Source organism: Eurosta solidaginis, chromosome 4 (assembly GCF_040869045.1).
Source record: "Eurosta solidaginis isolate ZX-2024a chromosome 4, ASM4086904v1, whole genome shotgun sequence".
NCBI lineage: Eukaryota > Metazoa > Arthropoda > Insecta > Diptera > Tephritidae > Eurosta > Eurosta solidaginis.
Window position 1 is genome coordinate 195,081,242 of NC_090322.1, and position 16,271 is coordinate 195,097,512.

General features: G+C 37.2%; 1 protein-coding gene across 2 annotated transcripts in view; it reads left to right on the forward strand.

Annotated features, from left to right (window-relative positions):
- The window catches only part of LOC137250859 (serine/threonine-protein kinase S6KL-like), a 91,854-nt gene extending 79,447 nt beyond the window's left edge, over positions 1–12,407 (forward strand). For both annotated transcript variants that reach the window (XM_067784483.1, XM_067784484.1), the window contains exons 7-9: positions 9,838–9,926; positions 10,535–10,858; positions 11,033–12,407. In XM_067784483.1, the coding sequence (XP_067640584.1) occupies positions 9,838–9,926; positions 10,535–10,858; positions 11,033–11,134 (515 nt within the window). In that variant the 3' untranslated portion in view covers positions 11,135–12,407. The remainder of the gene's footprint in view (positions 1–9,837; positions 9,927–10,534; positions 10,859–11,032) is intronic.
- The last annotated feature ends 3,864 nt before the right edge of the window (positions 12,408–16,271 follow it).

Consider the following 16,271-nt stretch of genomic DNA (forward strand, 5'->3'; position numbering starts at 1 on the left):
GCGCCAAATCGGACGTAATAGGCGCTTTCTATTCATGTATGTATTATATGTTCCAAATAGAACACGGTTTTTTTTAATATTTCGATTCATACGCCACCTATCGGAGTTTTTTCTTATAATTGCATTGTCATCGGGTTCTGAACTATATTCCAAGTTTCAAGCTTATAGCTTATCGGGAAGTTATTTAAATTTCAATTACAAAATTCCTGCCGGCCAGCCGTCCACCCTGTCAAGTTAAGCTAAATAAAACCGTTAAAAAAATTAAAAATTTCTAAATGCATAACAGGCTTAGCTAACGCAGAAATAAAATTTCCCATACAAATAAGTTGGTACTTTGTTTTTTAGTTTTAACTTAATTTCCGTGATCGGAGTTTTAACTTAATTTCCGTGTTACGATTCCAGCAGCAGGGCTCCCCTGTGCACGTTTGATTAAAAATGTTTAGAAAAAGGTAGCAGGGGTTTCTTCAGAGGTGGACACTACTTGGCAGACTAAATTTTTCTTGAGCATTTCTCCACCGGTTTTCTTATGGAATTCTTCATTCCTTCTGACGTGGAAAGGTTCCACTCTATAAGGGAGTGAGTATGAAAACTCGGCCAGCGAACCTTGTATAATTCAGCAGTGTCCGTACGAATGCATCCGCAATGAATCATATATATTATTTCTAATTGCTGTTTTTATGTACGGGTACCTTTTTCGCTCTTATTTGGAATCCAAATATATAAATAAAGTTTTGGTTGTAAAGATGGATATTAGCGAGCTTTGGGCAATTTTGGTCGTAGTGCTTTTATTTAGCTATATTTTATTAAAATAATTTGTTAAAAATAAACGATTGTGAGCACACAAAGAAATCTATTTGTACTATGCCACTATTGTGAATATTTGCATACCGGCAGTTGCTACCGTACGCCAGATGGTAGCGCAAGCTGTAAGTTTTAATTGATTGATAAAACAGATGATTTCTGTTGATATTTGATAAGAGACTTTTATATTGGTTGCGCAAGATGCACACGGGTCCGGCTCGTATTATTAAAATTATATCCATCCTCCATTATCATAAGTAATCAATAGTGAAATTAAAATGTGTTTATAAATATATATATAATTTTTTAATATTTGATATAGTAATTATTTACTCCTTTTGTATTATAACACTATGCGACAAAATAAACTTTTTTCTGGGTATTCGACCAACCCAACTTTTTTGAGGAGATTGAGGCTTAAGTATAAAAAAGTACAATCTCCGTTTTTCGAAGTTAGCCTCCAAAAAATATATATCTGCTTTCGAAGTTCGAAATTTTACATTTCGAAATTTTATTTTTTTTTGGTAAGGTGTTCAGCAAATTAAAAAAGTAAAAATGTGGTCGTGGTTCGCTCTTTTCGCTTATTTGAAGTGCTGAATTCTTTTTTTTGAGAAATTTAGTATAACAGCTATTTTACGAGGTTCTTATTTTCGAAGTTCTTACTTTTCTTGTTATACAAAATTTTTCAAAAAAAGGATTCAGCCATTCAAATAAAAGAAAAAAGCGGTCTACGACCACATTTTTACTTTTTTTTTAATTTGCTGAACGCGTTAACAAAAAAATAAAATTTCGAAATATAGAATTTGGAGCTTCGAAAGCCGATATCTATTTTTTTGGGGCTAACTTCGAAAAACGGAGATAGTACTTTGTCTACTTAAGCCTCAGTCTCTACAAAAAAGTGGGTTTGGTCCAACACCCAGCCGGTTGTTGCACAGTGTAATACTAGCAATTATGCGTATCACAAACTAATTTTAACAATTTACTATAAAACTTTAAAGAAGTAATTAGAGAGAGCTCATTTCAAAACTTAATATAACGGGCTCTTACATATTCTCGCGAATATTTATGATAAATATGTATGTACACATTTTAGAATAAATATTAAAACTATAATTTAAGTTTACCTAAATCAGTAACAATTGATAAAATAACAACAAAAACAACAAAGAATTGTGATTCATATAAATAAAAATTAGTTAACGTTTAAGCCATTTGAACGTACACTTACGTATGTATATGTACTATGTACTATTTAAGAATAAGGGTATTCACGCTGCACATGCGAGTATCTATACTTATGAATGTATGTGAAGAAAGATATGCAGTTGATGACGTGAATCAACGAGAGAATGATCAGTGAAGATAATGTCAGTTAATGTGGTAATGATAATGATGTGAAAAATAAAAATAAACAAAAAATATTAATAAATTTACGGTTTACTTATTATGTAGTATAGATTTTGGCAATTTTTTTGTAAACTACAAAATAGTATATGTATACCAATAAAAAAAAATATTAAACTTTTACAATGTCTAAAGTTATAATGAAAAATTTAAACAAAAATGCTCTTCAAATAAATAAATCATAACATAAAAAAAAAAAATTAATAAATTTTTGAAAAACGAGTAACACTAATGCTTGTTGTGATTACTCTTTTCTCTCACTCACTCTTCAATACACACAAAATGGCTCATTAAACAATAATTATGTATTAAAAATATGTAGTATTAGTTTAATGATATAACAAAAAAAAAAAAACAGCAAATGTTACTAAAAAATAAAAATTAATAATCGTCTTGACTAGAATTTCTACCATATGTATAAATATTTAACAATTATTATAAATTAGTTTATTAGTAATTATTATAAAATAAAGTAAATTAATTGTAAAACTTTAAATTTAGTTGAATATGTCTAATATGAATGCAAAAAAAAAACAAAACAATCTAAAACGCGCCTAAGAATGAAATGAGTAAATATATCAAGTAAAATGAATTTATATAAAAAAATTAAAAAGAAAATGTGTTATTATTTATTCGGAATGTTGATGTCTGCATTATGTCACCCAACTTTGATAGTTGTTGCATTTTCTGTCTGTTGACTTGCCTATTTTTTTTGCTTGGTTTTGTTGATTGCACACATAAATTTGCGTTTTTAATTTATTTACTCGTCATGACGATGGTGCGTATCTAGATTGGGCACCAGGGTGTTTATTGGTTTTATTTAGCTTGACTTGACAGGCAGGCCCGCACGGCTGCATGCACGGCCGTTGTGAACGAATTTTGTAATTGAAATTTAAGTAATTTCCCGATAAGCTACAAGCTTGAAACTTGGAATATAGTTCAGAACCCGATGACAATGCAATAATAAGAGAAAAAATCGCCGCTAGGTGGCGCAAGGATCGAGATATTCACAAAAATCGTATTTGTGGTCCGATTTGGCTCATATTTGGAACACATAATACATACAAGAATAGAAAGCGACCTATGGAAAAAAATCGCCGCTAGGTGGCGCAAGGATCGAGATATTCACAAAAATCGTATTTGTGGTCCGATTTGGCTCATATTTGGAACACGTAATACATACAAGAATAGAAAGCGACTTATGGAAAAAAATTGCCGCTAGGTGGCGCAATGACCGAGATATTAAAAAAATCGTACTTGTGGTCCGATTTGGTCCATATTTGGAACACATAATACATACATGAATAGAAAGCGGCCTATGATGTCCGATTTGGCTCATATTTGGAACAAATATTACATACAGTCCGGTAAAGTGACATCAAAATATTTTGGAGTTGGAGGAGGGACAAGCATACGTGGCGCAGAGTCGAGTAAACTCTTTGGAAGGATTATGTATTGAGGACTTAGATTGTAACAAATTGTCAGGAAAGAGTCCTTGTAATAATGAGTCACTAAATGAACTAAGTAGAATGAGAAATAATAGGCAATTGAATAAAGACAAAAACTTGAAAATAACATAATTAAAAAAAATGTTTTTAAGTTAAACGGTTTTATTGAAAACAATACTTACATGAAGTAATAATAATATTAAAAGCTATAAAATAATTAGGTAGGCCCTAGGTACTAATCATCACACTCCTCATCAATCTAGGGCGTTTATCGACAATTAAATAAAATATTTTGATGTCACTTCTACCGTACTGTATGTAATATTTGTTCCAAAAATGACCCAAATCGGACATCATAGGTCGCTTTCTTTTCATGTATGTATTATGTGTTCCAAATATGGACCAAAACGGACCACAAGTACGATTTTTTTGAATATCTCGATCTTTGCGCCACCTAGCGACGATTTTTTTCATAGGTCGCTTTCTATTCTTGTATGTATTATGTGTTAAAAACTTAAAACTTAAAAATTATTATTATTGTTTTAATTATGTTATTTCTTCTTGTAGCTATGGGACTCTCTTATAAGGTTTTAGGGAGTTATGTCGATGTTGATGATCCTTTGCCGTTAAGCTAGTAGGCCGACGAAATTGGAAACAATTTCATATGACCACGTTGGATCTATTAGGTCATCTAAACCTCTCTTTCCTCGAGTAACTTAGAACCGCCAGATCCCCGCCTGCTAAATAAACACGTTGTTACAGTTACTCAATACAAGGAGCAACAACGTTGACTCCGAAATTAGTTTTGATATCACTCCGAAAAGTGTAATATTGTAAAATTACTTACGTACTTAATTGGCGCTGAACCGTCTAAGCGGTTATGGCCGTCCAACAAGGCGCGCCAGTCGCTCCTTCGCTCCGCCAACCGGCGCCAATTGGTCACACCAAGGGAGTTTAAATCGTTTTCCACCTGGTCCTTCCAACGGAGTGGGGGCCGCCCTCTACCTCTGCTTCCATAAGGGTGGTTCCGATAGAAACACTTTCTTGGCCGGAGCATCATCTTTCATTCGCATAACATGGCCTAGCCAGCGCAGCCGCTGTGTTTTAATTCGCTGGACTATGTTGATGTCTGCGTATAGCTCGTACAGCTCATCATTAGATCTTCTTCGGTACTCGCCATCGCCAACGCGTAGAGGTCCATAAATCTTTCGAAGAACTTTTCTCTCGAACACTCCCAAAGCCGCTTCATCTGCTGTTGTCATGGTCCATGCTTCTGCCCCATATAGCAGGACGGGTACGATAAGTGACTTGTAGAGTATGATTTTCGTTCGCCGAGAGAGGACTTTACTTTTCAATTTCCTACCTAGTCCAAAATAGAATTTATTGGCAAGATTGATTCTTCGCTGGATTTCAGTGCTGATGTTGTTGCTAGTGTTGATGCTGGTTCCCAAATAAACGAAGTCTTTTACTATTTCGAAATTATAGCTGCCAACAGTAGCGTGGCTGCCAAGGCGCGCATGCGCTGACTCTTTGCTCGATGACAGCAGGTACTTCGTTTTGTCCTCATTTGTACAATTGTACAATTACAATAAACTTTTTCACATTGCACTATTTCGGTGCTAAATGTGAAAGTACACCAAAATTAGTTTTGATAAAACTCCGAAAAGTCTTAAAACTGCACTTTATTTGTTTGGTGTGCAGGACTCGCCACGGCAAAATGAGGTAGACAATTGAGTTAGAGAAGCTGTAAATTGCGCTGGAAAGCCTTTGATTGGGTTGCCCTACACAACCCCTTGAATCCCATACATACACTAGTCTTAAGCCGCGATCACGTGCTTTCAAACAACACAAACATAAAATTTGGTACAATTAAAAACTAAGATTTATTTATAGAATGTGCATTGCAGGCTTTTCCAACATGCTTGGACTTATTACTTATCCACGTACCAGATATTTATTAATGATCTTGATCGGAGTTGTAAAGATTTAAACATAATTATTCACGGAAGGTCTAGAAACGGTCCCGTAATAGTCTCAAAATAAACACTAAACTATTCGCTAACTGGCAACGATAGCATCCCAGAAATTATCCCGAAACGAGGCCGAAATAACGCCGATGCAGCACCAAAATAGTCCGAAGAAAGTTTCGATATGATCTTGAGATAGTCTCGAAATAATCCCAAAATAGTCCAGAAATTATCATCTGAAAAGTGCCTATTTTTCCAAAATTATTTAGGGCAAAATCTACCTAAAGCTGCGAACACGAAAATAGCATTGGCATTTTTATTAAAATTCGGTTTGATTTTTTTTCCATTTCTGGAGTTTCCGGAGATCATTTCGGAACTATTTCGGAACCAATTTGGACTGATTTCAGGACCACATTGGGATCATTTAGAGGTCCCATTTCAGGCTAATTTCTGGAGCATTTCGCGAATATTTCAAAACCATTTTTGGATTGTTGCAGGATAACTTCGGGACTATTTTAGGTATCATTTTGGAAAAACTTCAGAATCATTTCGAGAATGTTTCGGGACGATTTTGAAATAATTTTAGGGTCACTTCGGGCTGTTTTTTTTTTTTTTTAATAACTAGAAGACCCGGCAGACGTTGGCCTGCCCTAGATTTGGCCTATCTGCATACATTTTAATAAGCCTTTTCCGTCTGACTCCAAAATTCACATCCATAGATCAATCATTATGTATTGTTACGAATATTAGCAAAACTAAGGGGTGCTGCCATCTCTAAGCCGATGCTAAGCAGTGACGTGAATTCACATCCATAGATCAGTCATTATGTATCTACATAAACGAAACAATAATTGCGTCTACACATATGTACCATGTACGTATACGAGCAGCGGAGAGTCAATGCACAAACACATGCATATATCTGATTTGAGTTGTCAAGCAGCATAGTGTACCTATACAAGTGTGTCAGCTAAGCGATAAACGTCAAAACTACAAACAGCCTCGCTCACCTGATGCAAATCTCAGGTCTAGAGTTGCATTTTTGGTACGCAAGAGTACTTCAAGCTGAGTTGCATTTGATAGTTTCATAAAACTTTGTAGCATTTACAGATGAAATAGTTGCATATATTTCCGCGGAAATAAGAATACTAGAAGATTTGTAGTCTGCAACAATGCGGAAACATACGGAAAGCAAAATTTATTTAAATTAGACTCCAAATATAAAGCGCCACATGTGTAACATGGAAAAATTTCACTTCTAAGGCTGTTTACACAAATGCATAAGGGCAAAATTATATAAACGCTTTGGTCCCTTCAAAGCAAAGATAACGTACGGCGTTTCATTGTTTTTCGTCTGGCGTTGTCAAAGCGTAGGCACGCAACCAAAGCTATTATGTAAATTTTTCGATACTTCGCCCGACAGATGAATTAATGAATGCAACACAATCAAAGCGTCTGTGTAAATCCGCCTTAATTTTTGTAGCTGTAAAAGTCTCCTGCAAATAAAATGGTTTTGTAAGTGCAAACAAATCAAACTCCTATATGACACTACTTTATTTTCTATGTATTTTTCTTGTATCTTCTCTTATATTTTTTGTCGAGGGAGCCAATAAGGTTTCAGTACTGGTGTAAGTGTGTGAACTATATTTAAAAACACTAACGAAATACAAGAAAAATACAACGTAGTTCATTAAAAACAAACAAGGCAGTTTGTATTTCAATAGGGTTTTTTGACATTAGGCTGTTTTTTCTTTATTTTTTCTGACAAATGAAAATTTTGTTTTTAGTTTCAAAATTTTGTGCATAAAAACACAACTAAATTCAAAGTGTAAATTGTGTGTGCAAATGAGTTTTCAATAAGTGTACATTTTTCAGTTTTTCATAGTTAAGGAATTGACCTCCAAATTCTTGTGTTACACAAATATAGTCAACTTGGGTACAGAAATTCAAATTAAAAATTTTTTCACAATAATTTGAAAAACTACGTTTTCTCTGCTTTTTACACTTAAAGGGGTAACCCTCCGTAATAAATTAAAATTCAAAATTTTGTGCATAAAAACACAACTAAATTCAAAGTGTAAATTGTGTGTGCAAATGAGTTTTCAATAAGTGTACATTTTTCAGTTTTTCATAGTTAAGGAATTGACCTCCAAATTCTTGTGTTACACAAATATAGTCAACTTGGGTACAGAAATTCAAATTAAAAATTTTTTCACAATAATTTGAAAAACTACGTTTTCTCTGCTTTTTACACTTAAAGGGGTAACCCTCCGTAATAAATTAAACTTTTAACGAAAATCAATAACTCTGAACTGAACACTTTTCGCCATGATATAAAATTGAAATGCTGTGGAACAGGAGCAACACTTTTGTGACTACATAAACCCTGTTTCAATCTTTTACGTCTCTGCATAGAATCCTAATTGTCCGTTTTCAACCGAAACAACAATGGCAACCCAGATTTTCCCGTTATGCTCACTTAAGCGAGTGCCTGTCAGAAATAAGTCAACACACTTGTACTTGTACACTATGGTCAAGCAGTTTCGACTAAGACGCTATCTAGCGAGCAAGAGCAGTATTATTTTGAATAGTAGAGTTTCATTTGAGCTATCAATCAGTTTGGTTATTAAGCAAGCTATTCGTTGCACAGTTTGAGTGTTATTGTGAAGTACTTTAATAAAGGCCATTTTGCATTATTACAAATTGGAGTTATTTATTCAACAGTTTAGTGATTCGAACTTAGCAGAGGATTGCAAATAAGAGGATTTGCAAGTAAATTCGTTACAGTATTTTATTCCAGTCCCAGTCCCAGTCCCACTCCGAGTCTCAGTCCCAGTCCTAGTCCTAATCCCAGTCCCAGTCCGTCTCTGGATAATATATTACTCTGTACTAAAGCACTCATCAACAGCTTTCATTTGATATCCATATTCTATAAACACTGTCTAGGCATTCACTGGCCCACGTTTTGGCCTATATCTGGAGACCCTAGTCACCCAGGGGTATGAAAATTACCCTCTACACAACTAAAAACTCCTGAATTAAAAAAATGTCATAGTACCTCTAAATCGCGGGCCCCTCAGAAATTCAAAATCGGTTCAGTAGTTTAGGAGTCCATCGCGCCCGAAAATGTTGTGACACGTGTTTTTTATATATTAAGATTAACGAATAATTCCAGAATTGTTTTTGGACGCATCCCATACCAAACTTGATTAAGTGCAAATATAATGCAATTTTTTCTACGAAAGATATTTCTTCGTTTTCCTGAGAAATGATATCTAAAATAACTCTAAAGTGATTATATAACAGTCCTTAAATGGTTTCAAAAGAGGTTGTCCCAAAATGTTACTCAAAATAACCCCCAAGTGATCCTGAAATTGTTCCAATTCGGTTCCGAAATAGTCCCGAAATATTTCCGAAAATAGTCCGGCAGTGAATCCTTTAGTTCTACCGAAATGGTTTCGAAAAGGTTATGAATGATGTATCATCTGACTTCCGGGCCGTAGCAGTACCGCTGGCAACAAGCACGTCGATCTCTGAGCGCTAATGAGCAAACCTGAACTAGACGTACAGTTCTACCGAAATGGTTATGAATGATGTATCATCTGACTTCCGGGCCGTAGCAGTACCGCTGACAACAAACCCGTCGATCTCTTAGCGCTAATGAGCAAACCTGAACTAGACGTAGAGAGCTGTAGGAAATGCAGGGTACCACTAGTAACCAGCTGTATGCTCCTGTACAGATAGACCTCGAGTCAGCTATGCAAGCGCCATGCGCACACTATCTCTTGCGACATGCGTACAGCTTACTCAAGATAAGTTTCTCATTTAAGGTTGGTCTTTTGCAATTTTCTTATTTCTTATGGGAACTGAACCAGTCTAATGCCCATAATCAAGCAGATTGAGGTTTGAAGGTCAAATGCGCCCCCATAGTTTCAAATTGATAATAATATTGACAGTTGTCAAACAAAACAAGACCTACTTTTCTTTCACTTTTTATTTGACTGATGTGCGCTTTCTTTGTTGAATATGTCAAATTGATCTATTTTTCCGGTGCCTTGTTAAGAACACGCATCCTTCTCTGAATACGATTTAGCCGTACATAATTTCCTGTTTTTGGACGTGAAGTACAATTTGGAAATTTTGTAGTATTGCCTGCCGGTCGCCTCTTGACCAAGATCTCTCTTTCAACCGTGTGATGTTCCTTTTTCTCTTTTCAGCACCCGAAGTGTTACGTGGTGAGCCCTACGGACATGCAGCTGATTGGTGGTCACTGGGCATTCTTGTATGCCAAATGCTCATTCAAACGGTAAGTACTAGCTGTTATAAGTGGCTAAGTATGAAATCTATAAGAAGGTTTTTTATGTACGAAAAATGGTGCAACGTTGGTAGTCCATGGATAATTTGTCACCATCTATTTGCTGCTTATCTTTGAAGTAAGAGTGCTCGGTTAAACTGCAAACATATGTTTGATGAACAGATAATTAAAGTGAGACGCAGAGATATGACTTCTGGATAGAGATTCTCTGGATTTCGACGGTGCCTCCATCAGGTTGAAACACAAATGTTCTAGGGTAGACTCCACAAATGCCGCTCGGGAAGGGTTTGGGTTTGTTTGTTTCGAGTGTATTTCTGCCATCAAAAACTTCGCAACGAAGATTCGCCTGCCTCACAAATGCCATTCGGAGACGGCATAAAACATGTTTGTAGTTCCCATCCCGCCAAATTACAGGAAAAATTAAAAGGAAGCATCCCGCAAACTGGAAGAAAAGCTTGGCCTGAATCTCCTCGGGGGTATATCGCGTTACGGGTTTAGTTATTTTTTTTTTAAATATTTTACTGTCATTTATCTCATTTTATATGCTTCTCACTTTGCTTTATGGGTCAAAACGTATTATCTTGTTTATTTGTTCTTAGAGTCCCGACATTCGGACATTCCTGGATATCACTTTGCCTTCAACGTACCTGAAAATGGATAGTGTAGACCATATCACAACTCTTCCAACAACAATTTCTAAAGAGGACGAAACAAACAACTTTTTGATGCAAGAGCGAAAACAACAAATACTCGCTTCACAAAATTGTTTACCTCCCGAAGTTGATGAACTCCCACACGAGGCTAAAGATGTGCTAAAACGTCTATTGGAGGTGGACCCAAAGCAACGTGTGCGCTCGGTTTTATCGCTACAAAAAATTGCATTGTTCAAAAACTTTAAAATTGATTCTAAACATTTACTGAACGTAAGTTGCACAATTACCACCAAAGCGTTCCATCAACCAAATTCTGAAATATTGCATTATTCAATCGGTTGGTGGGATGGAACGTTTTGAAACCAAGAAACGTTATAGGGCGATCCTCCACACAATTGATAAATTTAATAAAATTAAAATTGTGTGTGTTTTTTCTCATTTCAGCTCCGTCCAATCAAAATGATAAGTCCTGATGATATCGCTGTCTTTATGCAAAACTCTGAGGATGATAGTGCATGGGCAGAAGAACAATTCCAAAAAGTTTAGAATATATATACCTTCATATAAAAGACTATGAAAATAGTTTAGAAGTAGTTTAAATGCACTATTATAGTCTTGAGAATATGTGTCATAGCTTGAATATCTAATAAATAGTCAATAGGTTCGTGCATGAAATCATTTTTACTGTTTCTCCTCGTAGGATTGGCTCTTTGCTTTGCTCAAAGCAAAACTAGATTTTCCAGTAGCTCATATTTCAAAATAAGGACGTTGATCAACACAAACACCTCGGCCAATAATAAAAAGGGCCTCTCAGACTCAAACAAAAGTCAACGAATCTTCAGACATGATGATGGAAAGGTTAATCTAGCAGCAGCCGGGTTTCTCGAGTACAATATTGTAACGAATTTAGGAAAATTCCGCTTATTCCAAACCTTCTGCTAACGCTCGAATCGCTAAACTGTTGAATAAATAACTCCACTATTCAATAATGCAAAATGGTCTTTATTAGACTACTTTGAAAGTACTTTACAATCACGCTTATACTTCACAACCAATAGCGTGCTTAAATCAAAACTGATTACTAACTACTCAGCTTGTGCTGATTTTATACTCTCTGTTGCATTGTCCGCATATTTCTCCAAATGTCTATACGTTTCTCCTTCTAGAAACTACTACTTGGTTACCAGCAATATGCATGTGTATTTGTAGTTTATAACCTCTCGCATAGCCATATGCGTGTGCATATGTGAGCACTACTTCGTTACATGTGTTTATGAGTATCTCTCCGTTTCCTTGTATGTACGTGTGTGGATGATAATTGATTTGTTTACGTGCATACGAGTGGCTGCTTAGTATCGGCTTAGTGATGGTAGTATCGCTTAGTGATACTAATATTCGTCACAATATGTAATTTACATGAGCGAGCAATGGTAGGCATATGCTGATGGACAGACGTGGCGTGATTATGATTTATATGTATGTACTCGATCAGGATTTTGTTACTATATAATATCATATGATGTCATGTCAAATCTTACCATTTCATATCATTCAGATATATCACATTATTGATATCACGTTTTTGTTAGGCAAGCAGTGTTGAATTAAGTTGGTCGACTATATAATATTACTAGCTTATGCCCGTTGGTTTCACCCTACGTTTCTATAAAAATATGCAAAATTAATAACATAAATTTTAAACTTATTTTAAGGTTTTATATTTGCGAATTTAGGTATCTATTGCTGAAAACCATAGCATATACAATATTTTTTGTAATATTATTTGTAGTATAAATAAAAAGATTTTTCGATGAGCTAACTCTGGAGCAGGCTACTTATAATTGGCCATGGGTGAAACATGAGTTTGTAAGATTGACTCCTAATGCAGCTAATGACTGTTGTTGTTGTTGTAGCAGTGCTTCGCCCCATCCAATAGGTGCGACCAATCACAAATTGTCACCAATATCCTGTAATGGCAGTCCAAGGAAACTTGCTGTTTCAACAGGGGTGGACCACAATGAGAGGGGTGTTAGAAGCGTTGGTTCCACAATCCTTCCCTTGAGCTTTATTGATGGACATTGCGAAAGTCAACCTAATAGGCAATTGGAGGCGTTGAAAGGCATATCTGTCGGTATTAATGGAATTCTTGGTATGAACACTTTGTTTTCGAAATTTCCCGATAAGATCATTGCTTCATTGATATTCCGTAAAAGTTTTGTGATGATAAGCCTTGTCGCATTACAAAAGCGCGGAGGATCCAAATTACGAAGCATAATCATTATGGACCCTTTTTTAAGGATCAATGGAGGAGTAGGAGTTCCTGATGGCTCCAAGGAGTTAAGAAACTCAACCTGATAATACACAGCTTGCGATTCTTCCACGACTGTGTCAATGGTTTCATAAGTTGTTTGAATTTTATATAAATAGATATAGAAGATGTAGACAGACTGAAGTTAACAAAAATGTTTAACGGCGGCAGATTACTAAACGTTCAAACGGAATAACAGCCAAACTCAAGTCTGTAGTCAAACTTTAGCTATTAAAGTAACCTAAGTTTGTACGGCAGCCATGGTTCTTGAAAAATCCAATTTTTCCAATTCCACATTTTACTGGAGGTGTTAGGACTTAACGTCATATAGGAGCATATCTCCAAAACACTTCATACTGCCGCCGAGGAAAAAATTGGTTACCGGCGGCCACGAAAAAATAACTGGTATGATGAAGAATGCCGCGTTGCAACCGAAAGAAAAGACGCTGCCTACAGGGCTACGTTAAAAGCGAGCGCGACAAGAGGAGTGTGTGAACGCTATCGTGAGTTGAAAAGGGAAGCGAGACGCCTTTTCAGGAAGAAAAAAGCAGAAGCAGAAAGGCGTGAGTGCGAGGAGCTTGAGCTGCTAGCCACCAGGAATAACGCCCGAAAATTCTGCCAAAAAATACGGCGACAGACGGAAGGTTTTAAGACCGGGGCAAACTCCTGTAGGAATGAAAACGGCGACTTTGTAACTGATGTCCAGAGAGTGCTTAGATTATGGAGGGAACACTTCTCTGCTCTCCTAAATGGAGGCAGCAATTCACCGCGCAGAGATGAAGAACCCGATCCCGCAATCGATGATGATGGAATATATGTCCCCCCGCCCGATTATGACGAAGTTAGAATAGCAATAACCAGATTGAAAAACAACAAGGCCGTGGGCGCTGATGGATTGCCTGCGGAGCTATTCAAGTTCGGCGGCGAGGAGTTGGTAAGGCGCATGCAGCAGCTTCTTAGCAAAATATGGGCGGACGAAAGCATGCCCGACGGTTGGAATCTAAGTGTTCTTTGCTCAGTCCACAAGAAGGGGGATACTGCAAAATGCACCAACTATCGTGGAATAAGCCTTCTTAATATCGCATATAAGGTCCTTTCAAGTGTATTGTGCGAAAGATTGAAGCCCACCGTGAACCGGCTGATTGGACCTTATCAGTGCGGCTTCAGACCTGGTAAATCTACCATCGACCAGATTTTCACAATGCGCCAAATCTTGGAAAAAACCCGTGAAAAGAGAATCGACACACATCACCTCTTCGTCGACTTTAAAGCCGCCTTCGACAGCACGAAAAGGAGCTGCCTATATGCCGCTATGTCTGAATTTGGTTTCCCCGCAAAACTTATACGGCTGTGCAAAATGACGTTGAGCAACACCATCAGCTCAGTCAGAATTGGGAAGGACCTCTCCGAGCCGTTCGAAACTAAACGAGGTTTCAGACAGGGTGACCCCCTATCGTGCGATTTCTTTAATTTGATGCTGGAGAAAATTATACTAGCTGCAGAACTTAACCGCACTGGAACAATATACTATAAAAGCGTGCAATTACTGGCATATGCTGATGACATTGATATCATCGGCCTAAACACCCGCGCTGTTAGTTCTGCTTACTCCAAGCTGGAAAAAGAAGCGGTAAAGATGGGTTTGATGGTGAATGAGGACAAAACGAAGTACCTGCTGTCATCGAGCAAAGAGTCAGCGCATATGCGCCTTGGCAACCACGCTACTGTTGGCAGCCATAATTTCGAAAAAGTAAAAGACTTCGTTTATTTGGGCACCAGCATCAACATTAGCAACAACATCAGCACTGAAATCCAGCGAAGAATCAATCTTGCCAATAAATGCTACTTTGGACTAGGTAGGCAATTGAAAAGTAAAGTCCTCTCTCGGCGAACGAAAATCATACTCTACAAGTCACTTATCGTACCCGTCCTGCTATATGGGGCAGAAGCATGGACCATGACAACAGCAGATGAAGCGGCTTTGGGAGTGTTCGAGAGAAAAGTTCTTCGAAAGATTTATGGACCTCTACGCGTTGGCGATGGCGAGTACCGAAGAAGATTTAATGATGAGCTGTACGAGCTATACGCAGACATCAACATAGTCCAGCGAATTAAAACGCAGCGGCTGCGCTGGCTAGGCCATGTTATGCGAATGAAAGATGATGCTCCGGCCAAGAAAGTGTTTCTATCGGAACCCGCCTATGGAAGCAGAGGTAGAGGGCGGCCCCCACTCCGTTGGAAGGACCAGGTGGAAAACGATTTAAACTCCCTTGGTGTGACCAATTGGCGCCGGCTGGCGGAGCGAAGGAGCGACTGGCGCGCCTTGTTGGACGGCCATAACCGTTTAGACGGTTAAGCGCCAATTAAGTAAGTAAGAAGTTAATTTGAAAAAAATTAGTACACTTGACTTGTTTTGCGAAGCGCGAATTTGTGCAAACATATGAGTATGCCGTGGATAAGTTTACATATGTAGGTCATTGATGAGTTGAAGAAGTGCAGGGATCAATGGTCGATCATACTTCAAGAACGTAAGGTTCTGGCAGGGAGTATAGGAGTTGTGAATACCTTCGCAGATAAAAGAAGGAAGCTAAGAAAGCGCCAGTTCGATGAATTACCTGGCGAATCACCTAAGTGTGATTCAAAAACTCAATTCAAATACCAAGTTTTTTACGTTCTTTTGGACTGCTTGATTGGTAACATGACAAGACGTTTCGAAGCCGTAAATGATATTGCGATTAAATTTAGTTTTTTGTGGAAGTATCAGGATCTCACGGAAGAAGAGCGCAGAGAAAAGGCAGCGGCATTCTGCACAATTTATGGCATCGATATTTCTACGGATCTAATAGATGAAATCATTCATCTCAAAGCCATCCACTTAGCAAATTTGGGATGTGATTCGCTGCCACCATTTCAACTTCTAAACAAATTTCATGACTTGAAGATGGAAGTATTATTTCCTAACATCTGCATAGCATTAAGAATATTTTGCACATTTTGAGTCAGTGTGGCTGAAGGGGAGCGTTCTTTTAGTATATTTTCTCGCGTGAAAAATTTTTTACGTTCTACTACGAGCCAAAATCGCTTGACAAGCCTTGGAAAATTGGCGTTGGAGTCCAGCCTTGCTCGCAGTATTAGTTTTGAATCGGTAATTTCCATATTCGCAGACCAAAAAGCACGGAAGGTTTTCCTTGGCTGATTCAATCTCTTAAAATGTACATATTTAGAAAAAGTGAATGTAAGCAAATCGAACAATGAAATCTAACATTCCATTTATGTAAGTGCTCCAGTAAATCTTATTTTATATGAAATAAAACTGACAATGTGAATTGAAAAATTTATTGTATGTTATGTTATTTTCTTATTGGCCCGGCTCGG